The sequence below is a fragment of the Lagopus leucura genome, unplaced genomic scaffold (assembly GCF_019238085.1).
Source record: "Lagopus leucura isolate 7727_CA_CO unplaced genomic scaffold, USGS_WTPT01 Super-Scaffold_100157, whole genome shotgun sequence".
NCBI lineage: Eukaryota > Metazoa > Chordata > Aves > Galliformes > Phasianidae > Lagopus > Lagopus leucura.
Window position 1 is genome coordinate 3,930,280 of NW_024962334.1, and position 15,381 is coordinate 3,945,660.

General features: G+C 42.5%; 1 protein-coding gene across 2 annotated transcripts in view; it reads right to left on the reverse strand.

Annotated features, from left to right (window-relative positions):
* The window catches only part of LOC122189823 (calcium/calmodulin-dependent 3',5'-cyclic nucleotide phosphodiesterase 1C-like), a 60,965-nt gene extending 55,482 nt beyond the window's left edge, over nt 1–5,483 (reverse strand). For both annotated transcript variants that reach the window (XM_042889227.1, XM_042889228.1), the window contains exon 1: nt 5,347–5,483. In XM_042889227.1, the coding sequence (XP_042745161.1) occupies nt 5,347–5,431 (85 nt within the window). In that variant the 5' untranslated portion in view covers nt 5,432–5,483. The remainder of the gene's footprint in view (nt 1–5,346) is intronic.
* Between the last annotated feature and the right edge of the window lie 9,898 nt (nt 5,484–15,381).

The window sequence follows — 15,381 nt, forward strand, 5'->3', positions numbered from 1 at the left end:
GTTGGACTCCCAGCAGCAGTGGAGTGATGCAATTTACTACTGGCCAGAATCCTGCCTTTTGACTCGATTTGCACTTGTACCAATAAGCACATGATGCATCCAGAAGCCTTTACTCATGCAATAGTAATACATCAGAAAAGCGAGACAGTAAGCACAGCACAAGAGCTTAAAACAGAAGATCTGCAAAAATACAAATCCCAAAAGACTACTGAGCTCCCACTGTGAGCTGCTGGCAAATTTGGTGTGCTATGACCTCTTCCCTATGGCAACTCTGAGGGAAGAGGCAGGCCCCAAAGACTCACTGTGTTTCAAGATGCCAAGATACCCACAGCTGTGAACAGCAGGTAGTAGTGACAAGGCAGGTCATCCACAGTAGCAAATGGCTGAGCTCCATGAAAGCATTGCCAAGCTTTCTGCCACACAAGATCCAATGCTGCAGTCTTCCCAGAGATCACTTACTAAGCTCAGAGCAGCCCACCCTGAAACACTGAACACCACCACGTTCCTGCAGATGCCACAGAAATCACCATCCCCACCTATTATAAAAGCAGCTACGTGACAGAAATACCAACAAGACTTGCTGTTGCCAACCACTGTGTCCAGAAGAATCCCACTCCACACAAGGGGCCAAGCTGGTTGCCTCACAGATATGGACACCAAAAATTCAGCTTTCTTTCAGGTGAATATTCAGGCAGAGCAGACAAAGCCCAGACTTGTTTGAAGCTAAGGCACAGCTTTGTAATGGAAAGAGCAAGAGAAAAACCTCAATGTTAGTTTTATTTCACAATCTATTTGCTAGCAGCTTTATGTTAATTTTTGAGAGTAGGAGGAGGGTGGGTTTTATTTTCCTTCCCATTTTATTAGAACAGCAGAATACCACATCCAATTGCAAGCCTCTCGTTTGCTTTATATTAATCAACTTGAATTTGGTACTTCTTATATATCAGATGAAAAATGCTTCCTATGGGAAGATCTCCCCAAAGCGTGGTCTATTAGCCAAGTTTGGGGGTTTGCTGTGTTTCGTTTTGGTCTTCTGGCTGTGGTGTCATAACAAAGAAAACAATACAGAGTGCAGGTACAAAGACAAGGAAAAAGCTATAACCCCCCAAGAGGGGAGGCGATTATGCTATCGTTCACCTTTCTGCCAGGGACATTGTTTTTGCACCCTCCCTCCCTCCCTCCCCAAAAGCATACTGACCCCACAGACAGACGTCTCTCCATGGCCTCTGCTGAAGGAACACAGCCAGTGGCACGCACACAGAGCCAGCAAGAGATCTGTCAGCACCTTGTGATTACAGCGTGCTATCAATATAGATGGTATTTTTCATAACAAGAAACTAAGGGGAGAAGTCAAGTAAATCCCCATGAAAACACGCTACGTATGTGTTTGTGCATGGGCTAGGACTTGTGCTAAAGCCTGTCTCTTCCCTGGCTTGCAAAGGAGACATTACCCTCAGAAGAACGACCAACTCCAGCAAAGCTGAAAATCAATACACAAGAACAATGTAATTAACTATATTAATTGTTGCTACAATACACACAGCTCTCTGGGTAACACACAGTACAAAAAGTGAAGCTTCTTACTTCCCTGGTTTCTTTCTAGAATCTTTCTCAAAAACAGTCTTTTCTATTCCAGTTAATTTGAACATGGAGCTCCTAAGGTGCAACCTTTAAAAAAGGAAATAACTAAATAACTACACAGTAGCTTTTTTTTTTCTCCTTAAATTAAGCACGTGACACAGAGCTTATTCTGAGAACGCCGAGTTCAGTATCAGCTTTGCTTCTAATCTTCCCCTGCTGAGACCAACGCAATCCTCTCCTGCAACACTGGCTCTGACATGCATGGATTTCTGAGGTGAACTTTCAGAGGGACTCACCAAGAAGCCCTGCCTTTGGGAGTGTTATTCACACAGTGATGTTGGAATTGGTTTCTTATAATGAATGCAAAGCGATCAACTAGGACTGTTATGAAAACCATGTTTTTAAAGAACTATTTCAAAGTAAGGCCCAACAGTGCCACTGAGCAAAACTCAAATCCTTAGCAATAATTGAAGGAAGAGCCTTTGCACTTGAAATGGTGACAGGGTCCTCCTGAACGAACTTTCATGAAAGGTGTAGAATCAGCTGCTGTGAGCTAGACCAAGGGTTTCAGTTCCACGTCCCACCTCCGCCAGCACTTGAACTGCAGTAGAACTCCTCATCACTTCAATTCATTTTAACCCACAAAAATAAATTGATTAGATAAATGTGGACAAGACACTTAAAACAGTGTTGCCAGGTGCTTCTGGATATGAAAAGCAGAGTGGGAGCTTTAATGCAGTTAGCTCTTAGTCACAGGAAGGTGATAAATGCAGAAAGAAAATATCCTCTGTTAATGTTTGTGTTTACCGTTTTCCCAGGTTTAAAGGCAATGGATGTTTCTCTGTCTTGCACCTTCAGACAGCCAGTTAAAGCAGCAAAGCCAGTAACACCAGCATTCTGACTTAACAGTGTTTCATAAATGATGAGAGAAGGTGGAAGGTGCAGGACAAAAAAAAAGCAGGTGCGAGTTCTTCCTAATTTCTTGTCCTCTGGTATTTATTGCTTTCAGTAGATGAAAATTCAGCCAACGTTAAACAAGTACTCAAGCAAAACAACTTACATAATTAAAAAACTTGCTCTGAAACAGACACTGAAATTTGTTTACAGAGACGGTGGCAAATAAAGGCACTGAAATCTTCATTAGGGACACACTGAAATTTCTGGAGCAAAATAATTTTTCCACTTCATCCCAAATGGTCCCAGTAAATAACATTCCCCGTGGCTCTGCCATAGCCCCTTATCAACACACTGCCAGTGCAAAAAGACCAAGGGAACCTGTAAAACCATGAGCAGTGCAGCTCAGCCCTCCTCATATTCTCTGCCAAGAGGGGCTGGTGTGTGGAGGGAAGGGTCTTGCAGCTACCTCGTTACTCTGTAGAGAGGTCAAGCTACCAGGTATCAGTGTACATTTGCTTATTAGCATGGTAGGCAAGATACTCCTGGAGGGATCTGTGGAAGCCTTGGGAAGTGCCAGGCTCCTCCAACTGCTGCAGTTGTACACCAATATCTTGCAGTGAGCGAGGAGAAAATGGGAGCTGCACAACAGCTGCTTGAGGTTGCACTGCTGAGCAAACACACAGTGACCATCTCTAGTACACACTGCTGCACACCTGCAGGCAACCAGCCTGGAGCTGCTGCTGCAACAGCCTTCCGCCTTTCCCACACACTGTCATGGCTGGTTTTCAGGCTCAGGTCTTCACGAAAAGTTTCTTTTTGTTTAGCTGTGCATAATCATTTTTATGGAGATCATCCTTTCTTTACAGATTGCATTGGTTCCTCCCAATTCTAACTCTTTTGCACGTAAGTGGAAACGTTAATCTCAACTTGATATCACTGTGTCCCTTGGAGCAGCAGTCTTCTGTCCCAGCTGACATGCTTCAATAGCAGACTCAGCAGCTCAACATCTTCCAAGAACTTCAAGAAATTTGCAGTATCTGAGACTAGGAGTCTACAAACAAGTCTCATCTGATGAAAAAAAGTTGATGCCCATCTCCAACACTTCAACATTTTTGTCACGCCGTTCGGACACATTCATTTTCTTCAACGCAGAGAATAACAAAGACATGAATCATTCAGATCTGTCCATCACACAGCGCTGGCAATACCAGATAGTGTGTTTACAGTGCTTTCACAGTTACGTGAATCAATCCAGCACACATTTGCCAAGATATAAAAATAAATGTTACATAACGCACAGTTCACAATCAATACATCGCTCGCACGCATCAAACAGAAGAAAACAGCACGTGAACTACTATGCAACAACTGTCCTAAGAAGCAGAAGCTGCAGTTGTCATCTGACCCAAAATTTGGTCTCGTTCTTTGGTGAGCACAAGCAGCAATAAAGATAGCAGAGTAACAAATACAGCAATCCTCTCGGATTGTCCAGGAACAAACAAAGTCATCAGGCACAATCAGAAGCATTCAGCATCTTCAGATAATGTTTTCTACTGCCTAGGCTCAAAAAGGAAATGTTTTTCCTCCAGACTGACAGAAACCGATGAAATATCACTATTAGTAACGATGATGAGAGATGGAGAGATTCAAGATAGGGAGTTCAAAAGCAAACATGCTGCAACTTAGCTCTTGGGGGGGGACCACCACCCACGATCTCAGAGAAACAGCCTTTAGAAGTAGCATTTTTCTAGCAGCTTCAACTTTCAAATGTTACGTGCACATTAACAGATGTTTGCATGGAAATATTTTAGTGACACATACATTTCTGCCTTTGTATTTTATCACTAAGTTTTTTGATTGCAAAATAAGTTTTCCGTGAAGCAGGCAATTAGATAAAACAAGTACCTCTCACACCAACAAAAAGCTTGCATTCATCATTATTAAATGCAATCATGACCCAGTTATACTGGTGCAAGTCAGGAACGACTTCCCTGCTTTCACAACTGCAGGAAAATAGAACTCTTGCCACCTATAACGCAGCCAGGGGGATTTGTACTGATTGATTATTCCGCAGCAGTTACCGTAAACACCAAACTGGATCTCCTTTGGAAACTGAAATACCATAAAAAGCCTTTTCATTTTTAAGGTCTATAGGATTTTACACAGCACAGCCCTGGGAGACGAACAGTTTTAGCAGAGCAGCCTGTTAGGGAATCCTCATATCTTAACTTCTGCACAGAAAGTCTGCTGGAAAACATGCGGACACCTGTTGCTTTGAGAAGGCTTGTTTTTGTCTAAGACAGCAAACACAGCAAACTGCACTCGAACAGCTACAAGAGAAACAAACAGTCCTAAAATTCCTGATCTCTCCCCGCATCTTTCCACCCCATAGCAATTTTTAGCATTTCAGAGAAGCAACAGGAATGATTGCGCACCTCAAACCTAAGAATGGTGAAAGGTTATGGAATTTGGAAACACTCTCTAAGGCAACAAACAAATACTGGAAACAAAACCACAGCTCCCAAGGGCCGTGTTCCTGGATTCATCGGAAGGAAACAAGCTAGCAAGTTGGAAATCTGCTGTCCTGAAAGCAGCGGCGTTCCTGAGATAAGGCTCCAAACCAAGAAGTTCTGCAAGCGTCTCCTTGTGCCAAAACCAGGGAGGGATTCACAGCGCTGCGTATTGCTGACAACTTTCTTGGACAGAAGTAAATACAGAAGGCAGAAAGGAAGAGAGATGTAGAAGTTGCAGGGCATACACTGCAAACGCGTACAGCGACAAGAGGCAGATGTGAGCAACAGCTGTCTCTGAAGCTGCGGAGAGGGAACAGAGAAATGAAAGAAAGCGGAGGAATTAAATCAGGCTCACCAATAGTAAAGCTATAGCCATCGATGCTGAAAGTAGCGCTCCGGCATTTTTTAAACCCTTCCTTTCTGCTGCTTGGCTCTGTCATGATCCCTCCAGCTTGTCCCTCCGGCTCAGGCTGTCTCCCCGCGGCAGCGGCACGCAGGGCTCTGTGCCGGTGCTCCGTGCCGGTGCCCGCCGCTCCGCCGCTAGCGCCAGCCCTCGCAGCCAGCCGCGCACATCTCCGGTGCGGGGAGCCCAAGCACGCGCCCAGCCGCTTTCTCCTCCCCCAGCGCGCACCGAACTGCCGGCCCGGCCCAGCCTCGGGCAGCGGCTCGGTGGCCAAACCCACGGCCGAGCTGCCGAGTCGATAGGACAGCTGTATCTGCCAGTTCCGCGTAGGAGTTCAGCGCGCAGTCAGGGAAAGATGAAGGGTCCCGGTTCTATGACTCCTCTTGCTCTCGAGGCTTCTGATTTACCCTCGGATTTCAGCCCTTCCAATGCAAGCTGAGTGTTTCAATCAGTCCGGACATAATGAATCAACCCAAGATTAGAATACATCATCAACCATCCACTTCTTACACGAGCAACAAGTCTCTGGAAACACAGCCAAAAGAGGAGTATAAAACATGCTTACCAAAAAAAAAAATCTTGAAGGACAGTGAGAAATAAAAGCAATTTAGCAATGGTGATGGTAAACTGAGCAGAATGTACACACGCTCAAGGAAAAACCTTTTGAGCTCCTGCTCACATGCCCCATTTATAAACCTCCCTGCAACTTCTTTATTTCACCTCGGGGATATTTAATGTGGATTTTTCTCCACTGAGAAAGGAAGGCAGGCCAGCCCTTTTCTATGAACAGACACTATTTAGAGTTGGGGCTGAGGAGGTTTTCCCAGAAGGCAAGCAGCAAGTCAAGCTTTTATAAACAGGAGTCCATGCCTATAGCAGGGGGTTGCGACTAGGTGATCTTAAAGGTCTCTTCCAATTCAAACTGTTCTGTGACTCTATGAAAGCACTGGCAATATCCTAATGATGCCACTTCACATAGAAGTGTGCAAACCTTGTACTGTACTGGAATGTGTGTTAATATAGGAACCAGCTACTAAAGTGCTCCCTCCCTGTTCCTGCTGGCCACACCATTCCTAATGCAGGCCAGGATGCTGTTGGCCCTCTTGGCCACCTGAGCACACTGTGAGCTCATGTTCAGCAGAGCATCAACCAACACCCCCAGGTCCCTTTCCTCTTCACAGTCACCCAGCCATTCGTCCCCAAGCCCATAGAGCTGCATGGGGTTGTTGTGCCCAAAGTGCAGAACCCGACACTTGACCTTGTTGAACCTCATCCCATTCACCTCAGCCCATCAACCCAGCTTATCTAGATCCCTCTGCAGGGCCTCCCTACCCTCAGGCAGATCAACACCACCTCCCAACTTGGTGTCACCTGCAAACTTACTGAGGGTGCACTCAGTCCCCTCATCTAAGTAAGAAGAACAGAAGTAAATTCCAGGTGAATTTGGCAGGTTTTACACTGGCCAGCCTGTACACCACATGAAAACATTACCCTTCAGGAAGACTGCATTCAAAATAATAGGAGTTTGCTCAAAGCTTAGCTAAGGCATGCCAAAATGTTTACAAAACATCAGCAAGCCTGGTCTGTGTGTAAGGTATAAACCCCAGCCCTACCATATACTTAACAAAAGCTTAAGTCAGATAGAAATAGTGCACTGTAAATCCCCTCTCTTCAAAGGATGGGTGAGAGCCACCCCTCAGCTCTAGTCCAGTGATATAAATCCCACTTAATTCAAACCCAGTCAAGAGCCTTAGCCAAACAGCCTTTTCTGTTAACAGGCTTTTAAAAATCATTTGACTGTTCAATACCACAAAACAAATTCATTAGGAAAAGGGCTGTTAGTGGGGCTTTTTGTTGTTGATGTTTTGGGGGGTGTTTTTGTTTCTGTTTTTTACAGAAAGCAGGACCCGGTCTTCCGGTTTTCTTGGCCTTTCAAGACCAAAACATGAAATAGCAGTAAGTACTTCGATATAGTATTTCCAGCACTTGCACCTGCAATTATCTATGACCTCAGAAGGGCAAATATCAGCAGTATTAAAAAGCTGCCGTTCTGGAGTTGCTGCAATGAAGAATTTTCAAACAGTTTACTGGACTGTATCATTCAGCTGCCTCTCCCAAACAGTATAAAAACAGAGTGAGCATAAAGGGCTTCCAAGGAATCATCTTCTCTGTCACTGGTTATATAGGTCACACACCTACATAAGCACTGATGCTCTGCTTAGAGAATTACTCAGACTTTATCTAGAGAGCATGAAGTGTTATCTCAAGGAAAACTGAATGGTGGAAAACTCAGCTTTAAGTTTTTTATTATTATTTGATGACACTGAATTTTCTTTAAACCATAAAGTGTTGGTTCATCAAAAAAACCCAACAACCTGTGGGAAGATAATCATGAAGTTTCAGTCTAGTTTCTTAGTTCCATGAAAGAAAAGAGGCAGATGCAGCCTTGCTTAAATGTGGGAGAGTTGTGTGTGAGTAGGAGAGTTGCATTAGCATTTCTGCTCTCAGGAAAATACCCTGATCTCTGAATTACTGCCATGCTGATCAGTCGTCCTCACTGGAGCATCACCCACTTACTACAGATTGCAAGAGAGAGAAAAGCACTCTGTCATTCAGCAGCTATGCATGCCCACGTTACTTTACAAAGATAACCTTGTTCAAGTCCCACCTGAAATTCATTCAAATAATTTTAATAACTTCATGAGTTTATTTAGGTCAAAGCAAACACCTCCCCTGGGAAGAACAGGAAGTCATTCAGCACAGGGAACTGCTAAAGTTCCCTGTAAAGTAAAGGCTGGAAAATGGATCTCCCCTGTTTCTGAGACAGCTCGAAACTGGCTGTTTGCAGTGGGATGCTCTCTCCCTTCAAAATGGCAGAGGCCTTCACCTCAGGTGGAAAGGGAAGTGTTTTAACCAGCAGATTTCTTCAACAGGGAAAAAGCTTCCTCCCTGCCCTGGTAACAACTTCATCTAGCTCTTAAAAAGTTACCAGACTGTATCAGTAACTCCATACCTGATCCTGCCTGATTCTTCATGTTTTGCTGCTCAGCTCTTGGCTAGATGAGAGTTCTGCCCTCCCAGACAAACCCTACAGATTCTTGTGGGGGGGTACAGTACATTTTCTACCTTGCACTGCCAGGTACCAATATAAATGGTTAGGCAGCTCTTGCTGCTACAAGTTCAGTGCTGTGTAGAGCCATCCATGTATGTCATTTGTAAACCATCTGGGGGTCCTTTGAGATGAAAAGCGCAGTGTGAATTGAAAATATTTATTATTATTGCTGTAAACAGACCAGAGTATCTATGGTAACATTTAATTCATCAACACACAAAGCAGCAATTCTTTTAATATTTCCCCCCCTTCTCAATGTGTGGATGAGCTGTATTTTTTCAGGAGTCTATTTTAACCAAAGTTCTTATCAAATGAAGCCAATGATCCATCCAGTCTGCCATCCTTCAACATACATGCTTGAGGAAGTTACAGAATAAGCAGTCACCTGTAACACAAACACAAAACACTGCCTTCCTATCCTTAGGCAGTCCATTTCTGCCCTGCAGTAGAAGGTTCATGCTTCATGTAACTGTGTCTTAGCAAGAGTGAAAGATCTCTAATAGCAGTTCACACCCAAATGCTCTCCCCAAACAAATTCTGAAATTTAGTTGTGTACAGTATAACTCCTGTGTATCAGCACAAAGTCACAGCTTGTTCTTTCAGACACACATCCCTGGCTCTTGTACTAAGAGAAGGAGAGAATAAAAGTGCTAAGTAAAATCCTTGCCCTGCAGAATTCAAGGGCAAAGCTCCTACTCACTCCAACAGGGCTGGAGTTCTATCCTTCCAGTTTTCTAAACCTGTGCTCCTGTTTATCCAGTTCCTGATGTAATCAGGTTTCATCGGAACAGTGATGAATTCATATCTCAGGTATCCATGCACTTTTGTAGAGACTGTCACTAGAGTAAGCAGAATTAGGAACTCCGAGTTTGCCTTTCCAGAAATCTCAGGTATTCTAAAATCAATTGGCAACTTGAAGCTGAAAATTATTACTAACAAAAAATGCAGCCATACTGGGTCAGAACAAAGTTACATTTAGCAGTGTCCTACACCCAACTCTGCACCATCATTGCCAGAGCAATACATTGCAAGAAAAACCATCATACTGCTAAAAAATGATTAAGAACAAGGCAAACTATGGTGCTGTTAGACAACCAACTTCCATCTGAGGTATCTTTTGAGACAGGCAAGTTTATGAGTATGTAGAAATGGTCAGAAGTTTCCAATTCAATCAGCTTAGAGCTTCAGTATTGGTAGCACCCATTAGCAGGCAGGTTCACAGGTTAGCTAAGCAGTGTATGAAGATTATTTCTTGCTTTCAAACCTTCCTCCTTCTAGCTACTTGATGGCTCCTCAGCCTACTACACCTTTTGACAACAATATCAGCTCTGAAGCTTTTTGGCTGCATACCCAAAGTTGAGGAGTGGTTTCGTAGAGCAAAGAGGAACCCAGCATTCAGGATTTCTGAGACAGAGAAATCCTTGAGATAGTGGGTTCCTGTACATGGACCACAGAATCGCAGGGCAGGTCACATGGAGGCCTGCCTTTGATTCAGGAAAACTTTATTATCACAAAGTGTTCCAAACAATGCTTTCAATTTTTAAATCAGACCTTTTTCAGAGCAATTTTAGAGAGGGCTCCCTCCCCTCCAAAGTCAGCGTTGCTCAAAAACATTTACCATCCCAGAGCTCAGCGCTTTTCAGAACTGAGCACGAGAAACAAGAATTGATGAATCCAAAGAAAACATCTTACCGTTTCAGAGAAGTTGAGACAAAAATCTCCCAGGATGCTCAGTATATTTCTCACAAGCAACAACGAAGTTGCGTACTGCAGGTTGTTTATGAAGAAACTTCATTCTTCCCCGAAAGCTTATTTGTTTCACCATTTCCTAGAACTCCCCATCCGTATGTTACAATTGTTTTATCAGAATTTGTCTCTAGGTATCCCTTACATTTAAGGTATTTTTTAAGTCCAGCAGCAGGGCCCCCTATCAACAGCTCATACCTTCTCCAGTAACACTGTGAATCACAATCCTCATCCAACTATATGCAGTAACAGTAAGGTCCATTTTGCATAATTGGTCCTGAAATAATGTGCTACTAACAAACTACAAATTGCACTAGAACGATGTACGATACTGTAATTAAGAAAGCTTATATGGCAAAGGTGAATATAGACAGACACAACAGAGGGTGAAAAAGAGACTATAGTAAGAAATGAGTATGAAGATAAAAACACCTAGCCCGACCTATTTCCTTCACGCATCATCTTGTACCATCTAGCACACTGAAAGCCAAAATCATCCCAACCTGTGAGTGTAGTTCCATTTCTTAAAGATATTTATTTTTTAAAAAACAGATAAACATGAACAAGACATTTTAGTGCTGCTATTCTCTTCTCGCCTAAGCAGTGCTGCTGATACAATTTCAGTTTGCCTTTATGTTTTAATTTGATTTTTTTTTGGTCTCATTTTGCACACGACCAAAGCATGACTCTCCAGTGTAATGTGATTTTCCATAGTACAGCAGTCTTGAAAGCAGCTCAACCAAAATCAGAACCAGTTAAAGTTATACCATTCCATAACAGAATAAAGCTTGGGGTAGCGGCATCAAAAATAGGTTGCAATAACAATTAAAGCCATAAAACTCTCCCATATATATGTGACGGCCAACTTATCATAGCATTCCTGGGACTATCCACCAATTAAAGCAATGGCTAAAGATGCTTGTGACAATATGGAAAAAAAAAATATTCTGATCCTCTTGGTGCTCACACCGTAAGTTTTACGTAGTTGATGGATTGGTGGTTGATGGTATGACGTTGTTCCTTCCCACCACTTATCCCTCTTGAAAAGACAGGAGATTGTAGAAAGACAGCAGCCTGTTAGTGCATACATGCAAATCACTGCATTGCAGTTGATTCTCTGGTAGTCATCGTTGCCCGTAACATTTAGGACTTCAGCCAGTCACACCATGAAAGCCATTATTTGGCTTTCCAACTCACTCTGTACCACTAGTGATTTTTCCCCCGTTGGATTTCTCTCTTCCTCCTTCCTCCTCTTCTGCAGTTAGTTTTAAAAGTATTTGGTTATGCTAGAGGAGTCCACAGACATGCTTTATCTGTGATGTGACTATGCTGAGAGCACGCAACAATGCACAGAGCAAGGAAGTAAATCTTTCAATGGTGCAAGGCAGTATAATTTCATCAAATTCAGCAAAGTTGCCCTAGCTCTTAAGATCAAGATCTCTCCTGCCTTTCCAGTCTGGAGAGAAGACTGAGTTGCACTGTGCAAACAGCTGCTTATCAGCCAACAGCAACCCGAATACCAGCCTCCTCAGATCAGCATTTGGATTTTAATGTACCGTTGCTCCAGTCAGCGACAATAGATTAGCTAGTCACCCTCCCAAAGGAGCCAAGAGCATTGCTTTTCCCCGTTTTCATGTATGTTGTGAATATGCCTCATTTTCTCAATATTTAATGTATTACTTCTGGCTACATTTAACGCTTTATCCTTTCCAAACACAACTGAAAACTGAAACGTTCAAGCTGTCAAGTCTTCTCTCTCCAAACTATCTAATAAACATTACAAATGCATCCAGGTAAAAATAACGATCTAATATCCTATTTGTGCTCCCTTCTCTAGTCAGCTGCTCCCTCTTCAATCATACCCATATAAGCAAGTAAATCAAGCAGCAGCTCCAACCTCTTTTAGCTGGTGTCCAAAACTATCACTGCCCACAACAACCACATGGTTCCTAGACCCAGGCTTTTTTGACCAGATCAAACTGTCCTTGATACTAACAAAACGTAGCCTATACTCTGCAGTACTGCTGTTCTTGTTGATACAGATACACTTGAATCAATGGAAATTAAGCTACAAAAGGGTGGTTTGAAACGTACACACAACACACCCACACAACACACAGCACATACATAAACAGCTTTTCATACCACGTTCAATTAAAAGTCCTGACATGGAATACTGTTCTATTACAGCTCTGGATAGAAGGGCAAAGAAATTCTTTCTTATCCTGGGAAAAATTCAGTCAACAAATACACTCTGAAAGTAAAGGGAAAAGATGGAGATTCCACACTACCTACTTCAGGCATATTATCTGAGTGCTGAATTCATGTAATTGCATGAATTAACATAAGTGCATGGTCTCTTTGGATTCCCCATACAGTTAATCATTGTTTGAGTTGGAAGGGATACATAAAGGTCATCTAGTCCACTCCACCCATACCCTGCACATTCCCCTGCAATGAACAGGGACACCTACAGCTACGTCAGGTTGCTCAGAGCCCCACGCAGCCTGACTGACCTTGAATGCCTCTGGGGAGAGGTGCATCCACCACCCCTCTGGAGGCATTTGTGGTCAGGAGATGGAGGCCGTAATACAGGATATGAGTAACCTGTACCAGACCTAACATCATTGTATACACAAATGTACCTGTGCGCAACCTAACCAATTCTGTTGCTCTGATCAAGGTGCCAATTAGATAAAAACTAACTTTCAATAATGAATACTTTAATCATCAGTACAGTAAAGCGAACTAGAGTGAAGAGCAGCTTCCTTTAAAGTAACTTACAATGAGGGCTAATATTTTATTTGTAATAGAGTCAGAGATTCAACAAGCATATTTTTCAATTTGGAACTCCATTGTTGTCTAGACACTTAATGATTATGAGACTTCCATTTATCTCATTGCTTTAATCTGTTTGGCTTTGAGTTGTTGTTTTTTTTAATTATATGAAAGTGATGGTATTGAGAATTAGCAGCTAGGTATTTCTGTGAAATACATAAAGCTACATCTTCCTAAAAAAAAAAAAAAAGAAAAGAAAATGGAAGAAGAAAACTTAGTTCAAATATGTCATACTATTTTAAACATAAAAGATCCAACACATAATATAATTCCATTTGGCAGCCATCTGCCCTATAATTCCTAATAACCTAGTTTGTGCTAAATTTCTGTACCACAAATGACAGTTTTTAGCCTGAGTCCTTGAGCAGTTAACAAACTACCTTCCCAAAGTGTGGAAAGCTGTGAAATGAAGTGTTTTAACACTTCATTTAAAATTCTAACTATCTGAAAAGTAGGCTCCAGCCTAAGCAAACTACGTATACACCCTCTATAATCAAGGAAAAGGCACAGGTACCTCCGGGCATAGGATTGCTCTGCACTATTTTAGTTTGAACACAGAGGGAGCCTAGCTAAATAGCTCGTGTGTTTGCCTGAAAATTGGGACTTGGCCTTCAGGAGGCTGAATCCTGCCCTGAATGATCAGCACCAGGAATGATCCGAGTAATTCATTGACTTGCAGATTGGAAATAGTAAGCTCCACTCTACTGGCTCCTTCTGAATTGCCACACCAATGACCAGGTGGAAGTTTAGGGTCATCCATGCCCACGCAGGTAGGGCCATCCCCATATAAGTTGCCTATCCAAAGTTTGGTAATATTGCATGCCTGCACAAATACATAAATATACTGATATGTTTAATAAAACGTCAAGTGGACAGCTGCATCCATAAGCTTACTTCCTGTTGGCATTTTGTTCCTAGCTCACTCAAAGGCCAAGAACAAAAAACCACCTAAATACCTTTGCAGGCACACAAATTGTTTGCCATGAGTTAAGGCACACTAGTGGCAGAAAACAAGAAGAGGTTCACAATTGTCATAAGTACCATGCAGACAGCAAAGTGTACCTGCTCACGGGACTCACCCAATAACCAAATGAAATCAGAAGAAAAGGGGAATTACAACAGTGGAAGGACACTGAAAAAAATCTTGAGCTGCTGAGAAAGTAATGCATCAGGATTACTGTTTCATCATTGCACCTACAAAAACACAACAGTACTGCTAGAATTTGGGGCAGGAGATCAAGGCAGTAGATGGCTTTTAAAAAGTTGATCTTGTTTCACTACATGCATCAGTTTGTCGTCTTCATGCAACACCACCATAGTTCATTCTTTCTGAAGAAGGTGCTTTGCCATTTTTCAGTTGACAAGATCAATTTCAGTGCTGAGGATACAAAAACCAGATAGCAACATGAGAACTAGCAAGCATCCACAACCTCACCATCATAGGCAGCAATGGTAAAGACATTTAGTTCTAATGATGCTGACTTCTTTAATTCTGCACACCCCAGACTAACAAACAGTTCTACAACCCAAAATAAGCTACACGCCTCCTGCATGCCAGAGAAGAACAGTGACAGAGATTAAGGGCAGGGCACCCAAGACAGCAGCACTTTAGATTGCTGGCTCGGTAGGAGCTCCATAAAGCAAAAATTGCCAGAAGATTGAAGATGGGCTTCTCTCCATGTTTCAAAAGAGAAACAAAATAAATAAGCAAGTAAGTAAAGAAGCACAGGTCTGGTTGTCACTAATCTCACTTAAGGGAAAAACCCTTCCTGACCCCCAGCTCTAGGGATGAGCTTAACACGGAATAGTAGAGATTCTCCATTATGGTCAGGAAGCTTCAGTTTAACTGTACTGGTGTTTACAGCAAGCATCCACAAATTCGCGTGAAAAGCAGAATTCATTGTAACTAAGGGCACATTTCAGAGAGGTGATACAGGAGGCAATTAGACCTGGTGATTAGCTAGAAAGATTTTTATGTTGTTACGCTGATAGGAGTTCTTGGTGCATATTTTTACTGATTAGCAGGAATACTTTTGAGCAATCCCTTCCTGTTGTCCCTGCCTGATAACAGAATACTAAGTGTTTACAAAGAGCCAGCAGACTATGAGAAGTAATATAGGAAAAAACTAGTTTAATCTAGATCCTTGCAGCCTTCTCATGAAGGGGAAATCAGTTGATTTAGGCCAAGAAAATAGTTGTTTATAACTTCCCCCTTTAAAAGTTGTTTTGAGTTTATTTTTTTGGCACGAATCTACAGCCATTTCAGGAGAACAATGTAAAAGTCATCAAGT